Source organism: Festucalex cinctus, chromosome 16 (genome assembly GCF_051991245.1).
Source record: "Festucalex cinctus isolate MCC-2025b chromosome 16, RoL_Fcin_1.0, whole genome shotgun sequence".
Lineage (NCBI taxonomy): Eukaryota > Metazoa > Chordata > Actinopteri > Syngnathiformes > Syngnathidae > Festucalex > Festucalex cinctus.
Window position 1 is genome coordinate 22884117 of NC_135426.1, and position 20521 is coordinate 22904637.

The window sequence follows — 20521 nt, forward strand, 5'->3', positions numbered from 1 at the left end:
AAAAACGTATAAATACGTCTTTGGGAGCATGGTAATATTTAAAATAAAACAAATTTATACGTTTTTGGGAGCCAATGAGTTAAATTGCTGCACATACAAGATAAATTGTACTAAGTTTTAAAATTTTCCTAAAAGTTAAATACAACTAAAATGTATTTAGTAAGAGATTCTGAAAGGAAATGAAGACTGAAAGTCCTGTTTAACCAATATACCGACACTTGGGGTTGTTTTTTATACCAAAATTCCCGTTTATTATGTGTCAGAGGAGTAAATGTGACTACAGCCCGGCTTTAAAAAAAAAAAAAAAAAAAAGTCGAGAGGCAGGGGTACGTGAAAGTCCCACCTGACAAGGTGAGAACTGTTCTGGATAAAAGCCGATCTCAAAAAAAGGGTTCCCTCGACTCGCAACAAATAGATGTGCAGTTTTCTTCACGTTTGCTTGGATGAGAGCTCGCCGTTGATGCGTTGCAACTGTCTCTTGGCTTCGCACTGCGGGAACTTACTCATCTCGTAGTAGCGCGGGGCGATTTCCAGCAGCCTTGAAAAGAGAATATTAGTCCTCAAACTTTTTGATATGGGAGGAAGCTGCTACTTGGTCATGGCCAGGTAACCAAAAACAGTATTTGTTGAGCCAAACACTCTAAAAACAATTGGGTCAAAATGAACCCAATTATGTGACAAAAAAATGGACCAATCCGCTTCATGGGTCAATTTGAACCAAGTTCCTGTTTTTTGTTTTTTTGTTTTTTGTTTTGTTTGTTTTGTTTTGTTTTTGTCAATTTTTGATCCAAGTTCCTGTTTTTGTTTTTTGTTTTGTTTTGTTTTGTCAATTTCTGATCCAAGTTCCTGTTTTTTTTCTTGTTGTTTTTTTAATTTTATTTATCTATTACTTCATTATTTATTTATTTATTTATTTATTTGCTTAAAAAAAAAAAAAGGTACTTTTGTATAAAACAACCCGGAAAATGGACCAATCCACTTCATGGGCCAATTTGACCCAAGTTCCTGTGTTTTTGTTTTTTTTTTGTTAATTTTTGATCCAAGTTCCTGTTTTTTTTTCTTGTTGTTGTTGTTTTTTTGTTTTATTTTATTTTATTTTATTTTTTTTTGCTTTTAAAAGAAAAGAAAAAAAAAGGTACTTTTGTATAAAACAACCCGGAAAGTTTTTTATTTTTTTTATTTTATTTTTTTATTTTATTTTTTATTTTTTTGCAACCAAGTAGAGAATCTGACCCAACTTTCTGGGTTATTTTGCAGAAAAAGGTAATTTTGTAAAATTGTTTTATCCAAAATGACCTTTTTGGCAAAATAAAACAATTTATTTATACAAAATTAGCTTTTTTTGTGCAAAATAACCCAGATAAAGTTGGATCAAATTAACACAAGTAGCGGATCTGATTCAACTTTTTGGGTTGTTTTATACAAAATATACCCTTTTTTTTTTTTTTGCAAAATTACCCAGAAAGTTGGGTCAAAATAATCCAACTAGAGGATCTGACCCAACTTTCTGGGTTATTTTATAGAAAACAACCCAATTTTTTTTACTTGAAACTGGCCCAAGTAGATGATCGAGCCCAACATTTCTGGGTTGTTTTCTACAATATGACCCAATTTTTGACCCAATGTTGGGTCAAATTGACCCAAGTTGAGGATCTGTCCATTTTTTACCCATAATTGGGCTATTTTTGACCCAACTGTTATTATATGATATATTTAACACACATAGTATATAACGTTGGAGTGGGCAAGACTCACCACTGCGGGTGGATGCGAGTGCACGTGCGGATGTAGTTCTTGGCGGTGAGCACATACTCGCCGTAGAGGAGCCACTCGGGCTTGCGGCCCAGCGCGCTGGACGGGTGAAGCTGGACCACCTGCTTGTCTTTCACCGTCAAATAGTGGCCGCTGCGCTCCAGGTGAGCAACCTGCCCAAATTCAGACCAGCGACACATGGAGAAAAGCAGTAAGGGGGGTGGATATTGCTTCATTGTTGTTTGTTTCATCATTAACTCATTTGCTCCCAATGACGTGTAAATACGTTTTTGTTCATTGTTTTAAATGTCCCAAAGACGTATTTATACGTTTTTGTTTTGTTTTTTTATGCTAGAGCATACAGAAGGCTTTGATGCAGCCTCTCAACTGCAAAAAACGGTTGCAGAAATGGTAGTTATTACACAAACGGCCAGCAGGTGGCAGCAGAGCAAAGGAGATCAACCAGGGCCATCTAGAAAAAAAGCTCAATTACAATTTTGAATAGATTTGTGAAAATGATGAAATGTAGCTCTCTTCTAATGCTAATTGCTGCAAAACGGAAACCGATAGAAACATTTTTTTTTTCCCCGATGAAAGAAGAGACTATAATCTTTCTTTTGATATTGTGTGGGCCTTGCAAAATCAGTCAAAATCCAGTAAAACAGCCGGGAGCGAACGGGATTGCGAAATGTGAAAATGGCGGCGAGTGAATGAGTTCAACGATACCAAACAAACTGTCAATAAACAGCAATCAGGAAATTGTGATTATGCAATGAACACCAACCTGCATGAAGAAACCAGCGAGCAGCATGCGGCGAACTTGGCCGTCATCCCCGTCGCAGCTCCGCAGGGGCAAGCCCGAGCGCTCCATGATCCGGCCCAGCTGCAGGCGCACGCTGTCCGCTGCCATCAGCGAGCGGGAGCTGAGGAAGTTGTCGTAGCACCACTGCGACGACCGGTGGCCTGCGCGGGAAGGCGGCGGGGTGAGAACCGAGCCGAGGCGAAGCCACGCCAACGCTTGTCTTGTCTTACTTTGTTGGAAGGCAAGGTAGACGTTGAGAAGAGTCGGGTGGTCCCCGTCCGGGTGGGCGAGGCGCATTTTGGCGTCGTCGGCCGCCTTTTTGGCCTCAGGGGGTCGCATGAAGCACTGCGGGACTAAACAAGGTTGGTATGTGGCCACAAGGGAGAGGTTAACCCAGGGGTGGGCAAAGTAGGCGCCCCCACCAAACATTGATATTTTTGAGAATCCTGGAATATTTCTTGCGTTCAGTTTTTTTTTAATATCTTAAAAATCAGTTCATCAAAAATTAGGCGCACCTAAAAGCCTTCAATTTTTTCAAAAGCTGACCATGCGCCTTATAATCCAGTGCGCCTTATATATGGATCAATATTGAGACGCTATTGGTGACCTTGCACGATCGGTGACGCGCATGCGCGGAAGATCCCGCCATCTTGGATCGCTAGCTAATACTAATACTGAGCAGCTGTTTATTCATTTTTGGGAGTGAATAGAGTTGTCAGAAAGCTGGTTTGTAATCTATTCATAAAGTTTTACTGACCTATCCGACTGTTTTGTTGACGTTCCCTTGAGCGCAGCACCATCTAATGGATGCATAACGTTAACCCCAGCATCTACTGTAGCACCTTATATATGGAAAAAGTTTGAAAATATGTCATTCATTGAAGGTGCGCCTTATAGTGCGGAAAAAAATGGTAGATTGAATTGCAATGAATGACAACGTTCAAAAAAAAAAATGTGCAATGACGTTCACTTATGTACCTTTCAGTGACTCTTCTAGTCTCTGCTAGTAGATTACAACAGAGAGACTGGAAGAGTCACAGAAAGTGAGAAAGGGCCTACCTGACAGCATGGCGGTGATGGAAAGCGCCTCGTCCGAGCAACCCGACTCGCAGCTGGCGACGAGCATCTTGGCCAGCTGCGGATCCAGCGGGAACTCGGCCATCACGCCGCCCAGGCCCGTCAGGTCGCCGTCATCGTCCAGGGCCTCCAGGTGGTTGAGCAGTTCCAGGGCCCGCATCAGGGTCTCGGGAGCTGCCAGGGGGGGGTTGGGGGGGGACGGGCCAAGTTTTGCATCATCAGAATTTGACGCTATCCTGCGATGACGAAAGCCGGGGATTCTCAATGTATGGCTCCCTCTAGTGGTAGCATATGCTAAGTCACCCTAAAATTTTCTTGCCAATATGTTCTATACAGCCCAAACATAGTATTATAATAAACACTGTATTATGATTAATTGCATTTGTGTAGTATGAATAAAGGTGCAGAATCCAGAAGGCGGCCATTTTGTCACTTTCCGTCGACTGAAAATGACATCAAGGTTTTTCAGGGCTCAAGTAGCGACCAATCATGGCTCAGCTTGCAAACGTCACACGACCAAATGCAGAAAACAGGTGAGCCATGATTGGTTGTTACCTGAGCGACTGTGATGTCATTTTCAGTCCACATACAAGCGGCAAAATGGCCGCCCCTGATGGGTGATTTTGCTGCACCACAATTTATAAGTGACTAATTTGGGGAATTCCCTTGAAGGATTTGCACAAAATGGCTGCTTCTGATCAAAATGGCCGACTTCCTGCTCAATGGCACATGTGACTTTTCGGTCATCCTGCTGTCTTTTTTTTTATTTTATTTATTTATTTTTTTTATTTTATGAAAAAAAAAACTAACACTGAAATTAACTAAACTAAAACTAAGCATTTATTAAAGAACGAGAACAGAAAAAAATAATTAAAACTAACTAAATTTAAAAAAACAAAACTTAAAAAATAAAATGAAAAATTCAAAAACGACATATAATAACACTACTGCCATATTACAAATAAATTGGTTTACATACTGTAGCATTTTTCTAAATATGCAAAAAATTTTAGGACTAAACAAAATTTCTCTTCATAACATGATGTGGCCCTTGCGTCCTTCTGATTTTCTATATGTGGCCCTCAAATGAAAAAGTTTGGACACCCCTGATCTAGCGTATTGCAGAGGTTTTTTTCCGGAATGTTCCACTCGCCGCATAGCCATAATAGGGACACTGAAGTCGCTCACACGAGCGCATGAACACACAAGAATGCGCGATCCTCACTGAGAGCCAAAGCAACAATAAAACCTGCTTGGAACTTCTTGTGGAAATGTCACGAGGCAAATGAAACCATCGTCCGATAAGTCATTGGCGTGCGGGGCTGATTAGCCCGAAAACACCAGCAGGCCAGTGAAAAAAACAAAAAAAAACACACACACACATACACACAGTGGCGGGAACAGGCAAACAAAACACGCTGTTAAGTCTTTATATCATAGCGCGCCGCCTCTGGAGACACGTTCCTGGCTGGCCCATTTACTCGGAGGCGGGCGCATAAAAATCGATCGCAAGCGACGAGATATTATAAAGAGTCTGTCCAGGACTCAAAAAAAAGCGCGAGGCAGCTTCCAGGGGCTTGTTAGGTTGCGGGGCGTCAATGCCACCGGTGCGTCAAAGGAATAAAAAGTCATCCTTCCTCCCCACTTCAGCCCCGGCCAGCAGACGAGGCCGATCCGATATGTTGACGCTTCCATTTTGTGAGGAATGCGGGGGTGATGGCGGAGGTCAGTCCGCTGGAGGAATATAAAAGAGGAGGCGATAGCGCCGCTATTGATGTAACCAATTTCGTTCGCAAAATGGCGCTCGCCGCGCCGGGATGGGTTTAATCTCAGAGGTGAGATGAAAACTATATTATGGTGAGGAGGAAGGGTGCGGGCGGGGCGGTCCCCTCGGGAAGATGTAGTAACGCACGTTCTCACGGGGGAATTCTGCTTGGCCTAATTCCAGCATGATTCGCCGCAACCGCTTCCAAGTCAAAAAAAAACTGCTCATCAAAACTGCGAGCGCAGTTGATAAACCGCCGGGATCATTTGATCTCGTCGTCTTTCGCCGTGGCTCCCGCAGGGCACGGCGGACCACCGATTTAATAGCGCGCATCAAACGGCCGCAACGTTTCAGAGCGCCTCGTAAACCGCGTTTGTATCGATTAAGACGACGCTGATCGCAATCGAGGCGGCCGAGTTGTCTGATATGAAATCAAATATGAGAGGACGAAGATCCCTCGCTAGATTGCGGTTTATCTTTCGCAACCCCCCCGCTATATTGCACACCATTTTTAAATGGGTTTTTACCATAATTATACAGGCAAGTCGGAATGAGTGAGTGAACGCCACTAGTCAAGAATCAAGGTTGAACATTTTTGCTCTCTCAGCATTAACTCTTTGACTGCCAAAAACGTTTAATAACGTTTAGTGAAATCACGATGTATGCCGCCATAAACGTTAAATGACGTCAACTGTTTTTTTTTGTTTTTTGTTTTTTTATATCAGTGGTCAGTGGTTTTAAAGCAAATAATTCGTAAAGTAACTAAAAGTAAGTTACTTTTTCAAGGTAACTGTGGCAGCACTGTTCACAATACACATACAGTCTGTTCGCACTTGATTTTTTTTTTTTATGGTCTCGAAATTATGCAGTTTTTCAACTATTGCAGGTGGATGTGGAACCAACGTCCCATCTCTTTTCAAGCACAAGGTATCCACACAAACCTGGTGGATCCATGAAATCAAAATGCACCAGGTCGTCTATTCCCAACTTCTTCAGCTGCAGCACCGTGGAGCCCAGATTGGACCTGAGGATCTCCGGATAGGTGTTGTCCTGTGCGGGTTGAAGACACAGTAAGCGAAGTTCAAGCTTTTTTTTTTTTTCTTTTCTGGTATTTAGCGCTTCCTACCTGCATCTCCGTCCTGTAGGTCTTTTCCGTGTAGAGGCGGAAGCACTTCCCGGGACGCGTGCGCCCGGCTCGGCCCATCCTCTGCTGTGCCGACGATTTGCTGATGGCCGACACCAGAAGGGACTCCACTCGGATGCGAGGGTTGTACACCTGTCCAACGAGGACATCGTCCGCCAATGAAACCGGCTCTGGTTAGATAAACCAGCTAACCAGCGAGCTCTACTAACCTTTTGCTTGGCGAATCCAGGATCGATCACAAACACAACGCCGTCGATAGTGAGGGACGTCTCGGCGATGTTTGTTGACACGACAATCTGTGAGGGAAAGGAGGACGCATGATTAACGGAGATACACCTTGACCAAGAGTCAAAATCCTCAATGGAGTCATCCATTTGGAGCCCCTTGGAGTTTTTGAGGCCCCGTTCAAGTTTCTTACTATTTGGGCAGTTCGTCCACACGGCGACGCCGTTTCGGAGCTTGAAACCGATCACTTCTGGAACCGGGCACCAGAGTGGAAAGATTTCAAAACACGCTGCGTACGTTCCAATGTGGACACTATATGTAGGATAGGATACTCTTCCAGTGACGGTGTAATTCTTGCGTGACTGCGCACGAACCGCCAGTCTGTCAACAACAATGGTGGGTAGCCGTGTCTTGCGCAGCCGTTGAAGCGATAGGGCAGCCATCTTACTCCTCCCGTCTCGTGGGCAGACTACGGTTTAAACTACTTTGAAGACCCCTTTTCTTTTATCGCTCAGTTGATAGAACCCTGTTGTTTCTACTAAGTACTGTCTCAAATGTTCTCAAATTTCGATACTGTAAATGGATGGGATCATACGGAGCCCCTCTGGTGTCACGGTCTGAATTTTTTATTTTTTTTGCCAATCTGTACCCACAGTTTACTAATCTGTACCCACAGTTTAACAATCTGTACCCACAGTTTAGTAATCTGTACACACAGTTTAGTAATCTGTACACACAGTTTAACAATCTGTACCCACAGTTTACTAATCTGTACCCACAGTTCAACAATCTGTACACACAGTTTAGTAATCTGTACCCACAGTTTAGTAATCTGTACACACAGTTTAACAATCTGTTCCCACAGTTTACTAATCTGTACCCACAGTTTACTAATCTGTACCCACAGTTTACTAATCTGTACCCACAGTTCAACAATCTGTACACACAGTTTAGTAATCTGTACACACAGTTTAGTAATCTGTACCCACAGTTCAACAATCTGTACCCACAGTTTACTAATCTGTACCCACAGTTTACTAATCTGTACCCACAGTTTACTAATCTGTACCCACAGTTCAACAATCTGTACCCACAGTTTACTAATCTGTACCCACAGTTCAACTATCTGTACACACAGTTTAGTAATCTGTACACACAGTTTAGTAATCTGTACCCACAGTTTACTAATCTGTACCCACAGTTCAACAATTTGTACACACAGTTTAGTCATGTGTACCCACAGTTTACTAATCTGTACCCACAGTTTAACAATCTGTACACACAGTTTAGTAAACCGTACCCACAGTTTACTAAACCGTGATTGACCGAATACACACTGAACTTTGTGCACCCGTAAGTCAAGGTACCTCCATAAAACAATACCGAAAAGTAATATTTGCCAATAGAAGGGGAGAAAGAACCCCCAGCACGTTCTGGTCCTGGATCCGTTTTGATTACAATTATCCCCATAGCAAGGCTGCCTATGAGAAATGACAGTCAAATGAGTCATCGCGCCCAACGGGTCTCTGGCTGTCAACATATACGGCACATCACGCGAAGGCGACGCGCCCGCCGCTGGCCCGAGTTCTTATATAACGAAGGCGCTTTCAGATTCATCGCAGCACTCGCGACTGTGACGGCTGACTAATGGCCCACTCCAACTGGCAACTGCCTCTCTAGTGTCATAACTTAATATGCGGGTGGGCGTCGGGGAAAGGAAAAAGAATGCTTCTTTCCGTGCGCCTCGGCGACCCATGTTCTACCGAGATGAGGCAACCGTGAATCTTGTCGTGAGTGGGGAAACCTTTGAGAATTATTCCGCTGTATACAGTCATTATGTACATACTCATCATGTTGCTCGGGGAAACGGTCTTGGCTTGTGGACCTGAATGATTTGAGTTGAGAGTTTTATGGCGAGTCATCAAACTTCGCCGCCACGCTCCAGTTGGAAACAAATAAGTCACAACTTTACGTTATTCATCTGTCTCGTAAACTAGACCGTGTCAGAAATAATTTTTTGGTAGTCTTTGACGGGTTAGAGTCAACGTGGAAATGTTAAAAAATGACCATAAAATGGACACTTCAAACCAAACTAATTGGTTGCGGCTTCTTGATATTTTTTTATTAGGGCTGGGTATCGATTCTAATTTCCTCATTCGATTCGATTTTGATACACAAGAGTTCAGTTCAATTCAATTTCGATTTTTCCCGATTCGATTCACTTCAATTCGATCTGATATTGATTAATTACGGAACATCAATTCTTCTTATATATGAAGGACATGATTAAAAACTCATAGCCTGATATTTTGTGTGTCAACAGAGGGTTCACCCCAACAAAATGAATGATTACATTGTAGGGATGTAACGAAATCCAAACATCACAATACGATAATTATCACGATATTGTGGGGGCGTTGTTGATATTTAAAAAAAGATCACAATATTGTAAAAAAAAAAAAAAAATAGCTCATGCTAAAAAAAAAAAATCACAATATTGTGCTTTTGTACATAACAGCAATGCATATAAACCACCTACAATCTCAAATAACAATATTGCTGATCGCGTCACAAGCAAATTCGGTTCCCCTTCATCTGACAATTAGCATAGATTTTAAACATAGAAGGCCAAAACATCCCTCATGAAAATTGAATTAACTATATTGTGGCAGTTTTAATATCACGATATCACGATATTGCCCTTATTGTGACATCCCTTTTACTCAGTACTTGAGTATTCTTTTCAGCGAATACTTTTTTTTAAATTTTTGAATGACCACTTTTTACTTTTACTTATTTTGAAGTAACGCTACGCTTACTTGAGTACAATTTTTGGCTACTCGACCCACCTCTGCCTGCGAGTCAGAAGCAGCCGCCGCCATTTCCCCGTCATATAGTCGGCTTCATTGACCGCATTGATTGTGAAGGATTATCTCGGCCGGGGGCCATTACGCCCGACGCCTGCTGGCTCCTTCCAGTCTGTCGGCGCGCTGGATAATCCGGCCCTCGCTTCTTCATCAGTAATATCATTAAAGCGTCGTTTCTGCGTGTTATTTCTGGGTTATTACCTGCAGGGGGAGGGAGCGAGCGCGGCGGCTAACGTGGGCCATCGCTCACAGTTTAGCGCTCGGGAACCCGAGCTTTGTTGACAAATAAAGCCTGGCTTTTTTCGTGAAAAGGAGCGTCGAAAAACATCGAGAGAGCGCGGGAGACGTTTGACGGAACACTCCAGATAAACTCATTGTAGCACATTTGTCCAAGTGAGATTACAGTTTTAGAAAAAAAAAAAAAGCAAGACAATCAGCGGCTCTCCCGGACAAATGGCGAATAAATGACGAGCGAGTGCTTTATGTTAATTGAGGGCTGCCTAATGCAGTCGTTAGCATGCGCAGCGGCGGGCGTGACAAGCCTTAATTCTTTTTCACGACTTCCTCTCGGGAAGACTCCGATGACATCTCTGCATTTTTCACTCGACGTGAGGCCGCCCAGGAGGAGGAGGAGGACGCCGCGGTTACCTCCTCCTTCCGTTTGTGGCCGGGATTTTGCTGGCTCATGGAGTCGCTCCTTATTTTATTTCCCGTTTCGTGTCAGTGACTCGGAAACAGACGGGGGCCAAAGTGGGAATGATGGCGGATTTCATACCAGGTTTCGATTAGTTTGTTTGACAGGGACCATGTGCAGAAAATGTTCAACGCAATGGGGAGATGTTCTAGATTTCAAGACAGACAAATATTTTTCATCTCAAGGCACCAGTGTACTGTATATGAAAAAAAATAACTCATTTGCTCCCAATAATGTGTAAATACGTTTTTTTTTAATGTTCTAAGTATCCCAAAGACTATACGTTTTTTTTGTTTTTTGTTTTTATGCTAGAGCATACAGATGGCTTTGATGCAGCCTCTCAACTGCAAAGAGCGGTTGCAGAAATGGTAGTTATTACACAAACGGCCAGCAGGTGGCAGCAGAGCAAAGGAGATCAACCAGGGCCATCTAGAAAAAAAGCTCAATTACAATTTTGAATAGATTTTGTGAAAACTGATGAAACTTAGCTCTCTTCTAATGCTAATTGCTGCAAAACGGAAACAGATAGAAACATACTTTTTTTTCCTGATGAAAGAAGAGACTTTAAACTTTCTTTTGATAGGTTCCATGCTTTTATAGCAATAGAACACAATATTCTGTGGGCCTTGCAAAAATCAGTCAAAATTCAGTAAAACCGCCGGGATTGCTTCTGTGAAAATGGCGGCGAGTGAATGAGTTAAGGGACTGAAAGGAGAGCCAGAGTGCACTTTCAGCCGTTTATTCAACCAGACAATGAAACATACAAAAACAAAAGAAAAACACTTGCAAGGAGCCAAATCACTCACTAAGCCACGCCCCTTAAAGGCGCGTGCGAAAGAGCTCGGTGCCTTTGTAGTCGTTCTGCTAAATTTGTTTATGGACTTCGATTTTTTGTTTACCTTCCTTCCGATGGCGCCGTTGGCTTTATTGGCAGGAGCTGTCTCGAAGATCCTCTGCTGCTGCAACGGGGGCAGCGTGGAGTACAGCGGGATGATTTTCACCTGGCCAGCGTCGGGCCGCAGGTCGCTGACCTCCGCCTTGATGCGCTTGCAAGCTTCCTCGATTTCCTGTAAAACAGACAAACGCCGAGCGCCGTTCAAACAAAAGCAGCCTGGAAACAGAAGCGTCCTGCTGCCGTGTGACTCCTGGGCCAGCGCCCCGTGGCTCGGTTTGTCGGATGCCGCAATCAGAGAAAAACGTGGCGTGCGAGGCAGCCGGACACGAACACGCTTCACGATTCCGCAGCGGAGCGCTGTAGATCGGAATATGCCTCACCGCCGGCAAATCAGCTGAGTCAGGCCTGAGCTGCTGGAGCCAGACGGAAGCGAGGCCTGAGTGGCGGCAGGAGTTAGAGAACATGACATCGCCGGCGCAAGGCAACAAATGCACTTGGAGTTGACAGGCTGGACACTTTTATTTATTGCACTCACATCCACATAGAAACATCTCAAAACTGCACAGATATATATAGTCCCTTTTCTTTTTTTTTTAAACTGTCAACATTCAGACCTGTGACTACAAGCTGGGGCTGTAGCACCACCTGCAGGCCAATGAGGGCAATGCATGACAAATAGATTCGATAGATAGATGGATGATAGAAACATAGACAGACAGACAGACGGACGGATGGATGATAGAAACATAGACGGACGGATGGATGATAGAAGGATAGACAGACAGACAGACGGACAGACAGACAGACAGACAGACAGACAGACAGACAGACAGACAGATAGACAGATAGATAGATAGATAGATAGATAGATAGATAGATAGATAGATAGATAGATAGATAGATAGATAGATAGATAGATAGATAGATAGATGGATGGATGGATGGATGATAGAAACATAGACAGACAGACAGACGGACGGATGGATGATAGAAACATAGACAGACAGACAGACGGACGGATGGATGATAGAAACATAGACGGACGGATGGATGATAGAAGGATAGACAGACAGACAGACGGACAGACAGACAGACAGACAGACAGACAGACAGACAGACAGACAGACAGACAGACAGACAGACAGACAGATAGACAGATAGATAGATAGATAGATAGATAGATAGATAGATAGATAGATAGATAGATAGATAGATAGATAGATAGATAGATAGATAGATAGATAGATAGATAGATAGATGGATGGATGGATGGATGGATGGATGATAGAAACATAGACAGACAGACAGACGGACGGATGGATGATAGAAACATAGACAGACAGACAGACGGACGGATGGATGATAGAAACATAGACAGGCAGACAGACGGACGGATGGATGATAGAAACATAGACAGACAGACGGATGGATGGATGATAGAAGGATAGACAGACAGACGGACAGATTTACATAGACGGACGGATGGATGATGGACAGACAGACAGACAGACAGACAGACAGACAGACAGACAGACAGACAGACAGATAGATAGATAGATAGATAGATAGATAGATAGATAGATAGATAGATAGATAGATAGATAGATAGATAGATAGATGGATAGATGGATGGATGGATGGATGGATGGATGGATGGATGGATGGATGGATGGATGGATGATAGAAGGATAGACAGAGACAGACAGATGTGGATGGATGATAGATGGACAGACAGACAGACGGACGGATGATAGAAGGACGGACAGACGGACAGATGGATGATAGAAACATAGACAGACGGACGGATGGATGATAGAAACATAGACAGACGGACGGATGGATGATAGAAACAGACAGACAGACAGATGGATGGATGATAGAAGGATAGACAGGCAGACAGATAGATAGATAGATAGATAGATAGATAGATAGATAGATAGATAGATAGATAGATAGATAGATAGATAGATAGATAGATAGATAGATAGATTTGATGGTCACTTCAAGAGGTACAACAACCGCAACATCCATTGAGATGCAGCCATATTTGGCAGAATTCAAAGTAATGCTTTCAAAGCCAAATTTTTGTTTTTTTTTCTCCCCAGTCAAGCCGAACAAGCGAGCCCCCCCCAGTGGGCCCCTTGTACATACATCACATGAAGTCAAAGCCCGCCGATGGCCGCGTGCCTCTTAATCAAGGCGGTGACAAGTGGGGGAAACGGCAAATCGGAATGGATCGGTCGAATTAGCCCGAGTATTAATAGCCAATCAAGCCTCGGGACGCGGCAGCTGCTGTGGAGAGAGGGGGAAAAAAACAAAACAAAAAAACGCACTCTTTGCCAAAGCGCTGGAAGCAAGCTGGGCTGGCATTCCCGGAGGAATACGGCCCCCGTGTTGGGTCGTGTCCGCCAGCCAATACCCCCACGCTTTTTCCTCCACGAGACCACCCTCTCTGGATTTACCCCACTCACCACACTGCTGTGCCGTGTTTTGACGCTCGCAGCTGAGGGGGGAGGCTTAAATATTAGCACTTATCTTTGCTAGACAGCTGGGGTGGGTTTGGTGTTGGGAGCAGGTGGCTGCGTTCCGCTTTACTCGCGCTCCAAACTCAAAAGAGGCGGAAAAAACTCAATAAATAAAAATAATACACGGACACGGATTGCCTCCCCATCATTAGTCCACTTCAAAGTTTCTGCCAGGCTGTAGAAGAGGTGAAGAAGAAGAAGAGCCTTTGAACGTTACACTCCTTTAACCCAATTAGGATGTGTGATAACACAGAAAAAAAACAAATTGGAGAGCATGACGCACAAACATCTCAGATGGTAGAAACGTGTGCGAGAAAAGGGGCCTCGATTTGGAATTCAAACATTTGATTTGATTTGATTTAGGATTTTTTTTTCAAGATGCCATTTGACCATCTTTTTGTCTTGAGATACAAGCAAAAATTAAGATACAAGTGTTCCACCATCAATTCATATTGGCTTCCTTGCAGTGAAAGGATGAGATCAGTTGGTGGCGCTAATGCAGGGGGTGTCCAAACTTTTTTTCTCTGAGGGCCACATACAGATAAATAGAAAGCTGCAAGGGCCACTTTGATTTATTTATTTTTTTTAGTTATTTATTAACACATTCGTTGCCAGACCAGCAAAAAAAAAAAATAATGCATCATTTGACGTCTTTTTCCGTCAATGGCAGTGAATGAGTTAAACATGGTAAAAAATCAATGAAGCAATTATAAATTGTTGATATAATGTGCAGTTACTTATTGAAAACTGCTAACAGTCACAAGGCAAATAGTGACCCCTGTCTGCCACTATAATAGATGCGCCTCTCCACTGAGCAGCAGCTGATCCCAACGTGACATTCTGAACCACAACAAGAACAATCGGTCGTCAACTGACCACACTTAACAACCATTAATCTAATGTGATTTTTTTCACAAATTGGACCTTGACACTAAGCAACAAGTGGATGAAACTATTTTTATTTCTAAAACTGAATTATTAGCTGCAAATTTGTGTCTTTGCATAGCTAGAAATGTTTAATCCACCTTCTTTTTTTATTTTATTTTTTTAAACTGCATTGAAAAATTATTTTTAGTATTTCCTGCGGGCCGCCAAAAAAAATATATGGCGGGCCGCAAATGGCCCCCGGGCCGTAGTTTGGACACCCCTGCGCTAATGCAACTTTAAGCTCGTTTGCCATCTGCCAATAAACCCCAAAAGAAGAACAAAGAATGGCAACGCATTCGATACAGTCATGTTTTTATTTTCTGCAATGGCAACAAATAAAAAAAAAAAAATGTCATTAAGATTTCCAAAGCAACACCCAGTGCTTTTTATTTTAATTTTATTTTATTTATTTATTTATTTTATCAAGCTATCAGGCTTCGACTTGCAATCTGTCGCCGTTTGTTGAGCTTTTCTGTGCACGTGTGTTTGCGTTCACCCGGCTGTAACCAAATTCATCATTCCGAGTGTGAACTCTGCCCTCCATTACACGTGGGCAAGCGTGTGCACGGGAAAGAAATGACTTCATATCAGGGAGATTGTGGTGCAGAGGAGAGCCCGACTGGTTGGTCACGCCTCTCCTCTTTACTTAGGTATGCTATTTGCATTAGCATGCTTAACGCTAGCACTACTCGATCTCTCAGAGGGCCACATACAGAAAATCCGAAGGGCGCAAGGGCCACATCATGTTATGAAGAGAAATTGTGTTTAGTCCTCAAAATTGTACAAATCATTTATTTGTGCTTTTGCATATTTAGAAAAAATGCTACAGTATATAAACCAATTTATTTGTAATATGGCAGTAGGGTTATTATAGTTTTGGAATTTTTCATTTTAGTTTTTATTTTGTTTTGAGTTTTTTTTTTTTTTTTATTTAGTTAGTTTTAATTAGTTTTCAGGGTGGTTCTGTTAGGTTTTTTTTATTAGTTTTAGTTATTTAATAAATGCTTAGTTTTAGTTTAGTTAGTTTCAGTATTAGTTTTTTTTTTTTTAATGTGTATTACTTGTGCACAATATTTAAAAAACACCATGGGCGCAACATCATTATTCCGGTTTATATAAAAATAAATATACTAAAAATCACATTTAAAATCTCCCCCAAAGGCTCATGCATTCAATTAATTACCAAAGACTATAATTATAGTTAGTTTTGTAAACATAAAGTGTAGTTTCAGTTAGTTTTCTTCTTTTAAAAAGCATCTTGGTTTTTGTTTGATTTCGTTAACGAAATTGTAGTTTTGAATTTTAGTTTTTTCATTAGTTTTAGTTAACTAAAATAACCTTTAATAGCACCTGTTTTTCGACAACCTCCCTTCTTACTTTGACCATCTCCAAACATTTTTGTTTTTATTTTATTTGAACTGAGTCAAATGCCATTTTTTATCATATGTCGCGGGCCACTAATAAATGGATGGCGGGCTGCAAATGGCCCCCAGGCCGTAGTTTGGACACCACTGACTCAAAATTTGTTTCTCAGTCCCTATCACGCGTGATGGGCTACTGCGGTCGTACCTCTTGCCCGGTGAGGAACAGCAAAATATCCCCTCGCTCCTCCTCGCACATGTGGATCTGGACGACGGTGCGGATGGCCGCCTCCAAGTAGTCGCGCTCGGGCTGGGGCGTGTAGAAGACCTCCACGGGGTGCGTGCGCCCGGGGATGGACAGCAGCGGGCAGTCGTCAAAGTACGCCTGGAACTTGCCGGCGTCCAGCGTGGCGCTCATGACCACAACCTGGAGCGAGAAAAGACGAGGAAACAAGATGGCGATCATGGACTCGAGTGGGGAATCAAGTTTCGTAGGCTGTTCGTCAGGCTTGCGGACGCCATCGCGAGATGTCGGCCACCTAACACGGGACGTCATAGCGCTCGATCGCCCATATTGGGTATGCGTCGTGAGCCATCAGATGGAGCGCGTTAGGATTCTGACGGGAAGCGAATCTCCCCCTCCCACCCCAATTTTCAATCTCCGCTATTTTCCGGGGCTGGCGTCGCGGCATTTTCGCTTTACGCTCGGCGGGGCATCGTAATTGTTCTTAATCAAGGCAAATTAAACGTCCCGGAATTTCAGCAGCCGACGGGGACGGAGGGGGATGGCGAGGGCGTACGGTTGAGAGGCGGATCGTTCACAATAACCGATTCCACAATGACAAACAACTGAGGCGTTATCCATCTGCTTTAGGAGTATTGCGGTTAACGGTCGAGTCAGGTTTAGGGCCACTTCGTACGGAACAACAAGGACATCTCTGTTTAAAGAATTTTAGTCAACTGGATTGACAGTTTCGTGGATATTTTCCTTCAGCATACATTTCCTACCAAACCAACCTACCAAAAGAAAGATTAAAGTCTCTTCTTTCATCAGGGAAAAAAAGAAAGAAAAAAAAAGTATGATTCTATCTGTTTCCGTTTTGCAGCAATTAGCATTAGAAGAGAGCTAAGTTTCATCAGTTTTCACAAATCTTTTTAAAATTCTTAGTAATTTAGCTTTTTTTCTAGATGGCCCTGGTTGATCTCCTTTGCTCTGCTGTCACCTACTGGCCGTTTGTGTAATAACTACCATTTCTGCAAGCGTTCTTTGCAGTTGAGAGGCTGCATCAAAGCCTTCTGTATGCTCTAGCATAAAAAAAACAAAAACAAAAAAAAACGTATAAATACATCTTTGGGACACTTAGAACATTAAAAAAAAAGTATTTATACATTATTGGGAGCAAATGAGTTAATACAGTGGCGTCTTTATTGTTTCAATGAAAGGTGTTGAACAGACAATACTATAACTTAGTTTTCACCAAAATAAAAAAAAGTGCACAATTGCTTGAGATTAATCTTGCAGCAATGAATGTAAACATGTCTGAACAATAATTGCAGTGAATATTGAACCGTTTCTGAGTGGTTCTTTTCTCCAACCCTCATTTCATTCCTTTTTTTTTTTTTTTTTTTTTTTTTAAAGAGCTCAGAATTGTTCATTCGGTAGTCTTACCGATTCAACGTCTTGTCATCATTGCTTTTTTTTTTTTTGTGTATGTGTGCGTGCGTTTGCGTGCGTGCGTGCGTGCGTTTGCGTGTGTGCGTTTGCGTGCGTGCGCGTGCGTGCGTGTGCGTGCGTGCAAATACGTATAAATTTATACTCATTCATTCACCTAAAACCTTATAAATATCCCATTACCCTTCGCCTTAACCAGGTACTTCAGAATCTTGCCAGAGTCGTGAGGTTTCATTTCATTCCTTCTGATTGGATCGTGTGAATTTTCATCACTGTGTTGTTTTCGTTTTCGTTTTAGTCATTGATGAAGTTGTCTGTCAATTTTAGTTATCGTTATAGTCTCAATGAATGGCTTATATTTTAGTTTTTGTTTAATTTTTGTCTGAAAAAAAAAAGCGTTCATGAAGAAAATTATACGATTTTATATAATTTTTTAAAATAATTTTATATAATTAATAATTATATTATATTAATTATAATTGTATATAAATAATTAAAATATTTATATAATATATATAATTTTTTATAGATTTTTTTTTTTTTAATATAAATTTAATTATCACCGCTTGTACGAATATGTGCAACATGAATTCACGGACATAACGGAACGTATGGCGTTCCACAGGGTTCAATTCTGGGGCCTCTGCTATTTTCATTGTCTGCTGCTCCATCTTAAGAAAACAGCTTGTTATAAAGTGCTCTATATAGACAACATGTACAACAAAAACAAATAAAACCGCTCAATGTGAGAAGGTGTGAATATATGTCAGGTAGCAATCGTGGGAATGGCATTTACCTTGAGGTCCGCTCTTTGGCGGAGCACCCGCTTGAGGACGCCCATGAGGATGTCCGTGGCGAGCGTGCGTTCGTGGGCCTCATCCAGAACAATGACGGCATATTGCTCCAGCTGCGGGTCGCTCATGGCCTCGCGCAGCAGCATCCCGTCCGTCAAGTACCTGCGGAGATCAAATGTGAATTATACGTTCATTCCTGAAGTTGGAATTGACATGAATATGTTCATAGCATCACTGCGATGACTTCTCCATGTGTTCGTACTTGAGCACGGTCTTAGTCGAGCTGCAGTCCTCGAAGCGGATGGAGTAGCCCACTTCTTGGCCCAGCGTGACGTCCATCTCCTCAGCCACCCTCCGGGCAACGCTCATGGCCGCCACCCGCCTGGGCTGGGTGCAAGCCACCGCTCGCTTGGCTCCCGCCATGGATTGAACCGTTTCCACACACCACTGTGGGATCTGACAGAAAAATAAATCAGAGTTAAAAAAAAAAAAAAAACAGACACCTTGGTTAGAACAATTAGCTTATTGAAATCTTATCATGTAAATTATATACTTAATACAACAAGTCCATGTTTCTGTATTTTATACATGAATTATTTAAAATTCCATACGAGGGGGCAGGAAACTCTCCCTTCTTCTACCTGTGTGGTCTTTCCGGAGCCGGTCTCTCCTACAATGACAAAACACTGATGATTCATCAGGAGGTGTGTGAAGTTCTCTCGGTAGTCCCACACGGGGAGCTGCTGCCGCATCTTGAGGATCTGGTAGTAGCGAGCCGTGTGCGGCAGCTCGGTGAATGGGTTGATGTGCTCCCGCACGGGGGTTTGCCTCGTGTCGGTCTCCATATCTCCACGCTGGACAGTGGAGCCAGCACTTGACCGCTCATCAACACATCGGCCCCTCTCCCAGTCACGCCTGGAGGGGATAGACAGACACATGAAACAGCTAATAAGGGTTAAGTAATGTATACACTTAAGTGAGGAAATGGTATAAATAGAATGCCACTGTGAAATAACATGCTTTTAATCATTTACCATGAAAATAATATTTTGTGCAACTGAAAACAACAAGTTGTGTGTGTGTGTGTGTGCATACACTTTATAAGGTTGTCTCTTTATGAAGTTCAGCCCATTTCTTTACATGAGTTTTCTGGGCAGAGCTGCCACATCCAATATGGCGCACATACTGGCGTATTAAAAGAACTGTCTAGTGCGCTCAATGCGGCATGACATTACCTCCCTACGGTTAACGAGTATTCTGTCATTATATCGAGAAAAAAAAACGTTCGTGGCAATAATTTATTGACAGATGTGAAGGACTGACTTGTAGAATTTTATAACGATAATAAATAAAGCCAGAGCGAAATTGTTGTTTGTAAGCAGAACTTCCGGTGTGCTAGTCACGTGACGTTTGTCAGCCAATTGTATTAATGTTGACGGGTATCAAACTGCCACAAGTCGATGTGTATTTTAATCATTTTTGAAAAAACGCAACATGATGTTAGAACATCCAATGAGGTATCGAGCGATGCTGATTTTGTGAAGTTAAAAAAATACAGCCAAATATCAACATAACCGATGGTCGGTACTGGAATATAGCATCACGGGCTGCCCGTATGCTAAAATAAACAATCACGCTTTCTTAATCGACAATGAAAAACGACCGCCGTGTTGGTCCTCACCTCATCATCATGTTTATCCTCGCACACCTTTCATGATGTCGACACCTCGCATGTTTGCAAGGTCGCGAGTCGTTCAAGCTTGATGAGGATGACGAGAGAGACGGTGATGCACTCAGCGGCCGCCCCCTTCGGCTCCAAACGCTGCTGCATCTGCAGCACTGACACCTTCATTAGATATTCACTTTGGGGGAGAAAAAAGAAGGGGGGGGGGCACTAAAACTATTGCTTATCGGTTGAAAATCAAAATATAGGTCATTTCAAAAATATGCACAAAATACATTTTTTCTGGCAGATGTTATGAACTAATACCTAAATCATCATCCTATTTATGGTTTTAAAT

At 42.5% G+C, this 20521-nt stretch overlaps 1 protein-coding gene across 1 annotated transcript; it reads right to left on the reverse strand.

Moving 5' to 3' along the window:
* Positions 1 to 270: 270 nt before the first annotated feature.
* dhx15 (DEAH (Asp-Glu-Ala-His) box helicase 15) lies at positions 271 to 20321 on the reverse strand. The gene is made up of 14 exons (XM_077499686.1): positions 20182 to 20321; positions 19142 to 19415; positions 18763 to 18956; positions 18503 to 18662; positions 16243 to 16461; positions 11226 to 11393; positions 6750 to 6836; positions 6523 to 6672; positions 6338 to 6446; positions 3614 to 3805; positions 2785 to 2907; positions 2537 to 2715; positions 1756 to 1925; positions 271 to 538 (listed from the first exon to the last, which is right to left on the reverse strand). Exons 1-14 carry the CDS (start codon positions 20190 to 20192, stop codon positions 430 to 432), a joined length of 2145 nt encoding a protein of 714 aa, XP_077355812.1. The 5' UTR covers positions 20193 to 20321; the 3' UTR covers positions 271 to 429.
* Positions 20322 to 20521: the final 200 nt, after the last annotated feature.

What these genes read in the sequence shown, in the direction of transcription:
- dhx15 (XM_077499686.1), bottom strand. An exon ending in CTACCTTGCCTTCCAACAAA is followed by an intron (nt 2,716 to 2,784) that starts GTAAGACAAGAC and finishes CTTCCCGCGCAG; the next exon opens with GCCACCGGTCGTCGCAGTGG. An exon ending in ACTCGCATCCACCCGCAGTG is followed by an intron (nt 539 to 1,755) that starts GTGAGTCTTGCC and finishes TCTCTTTTCAAG; the next exon opens with GCTGCTGGAAATCGCCCCGC.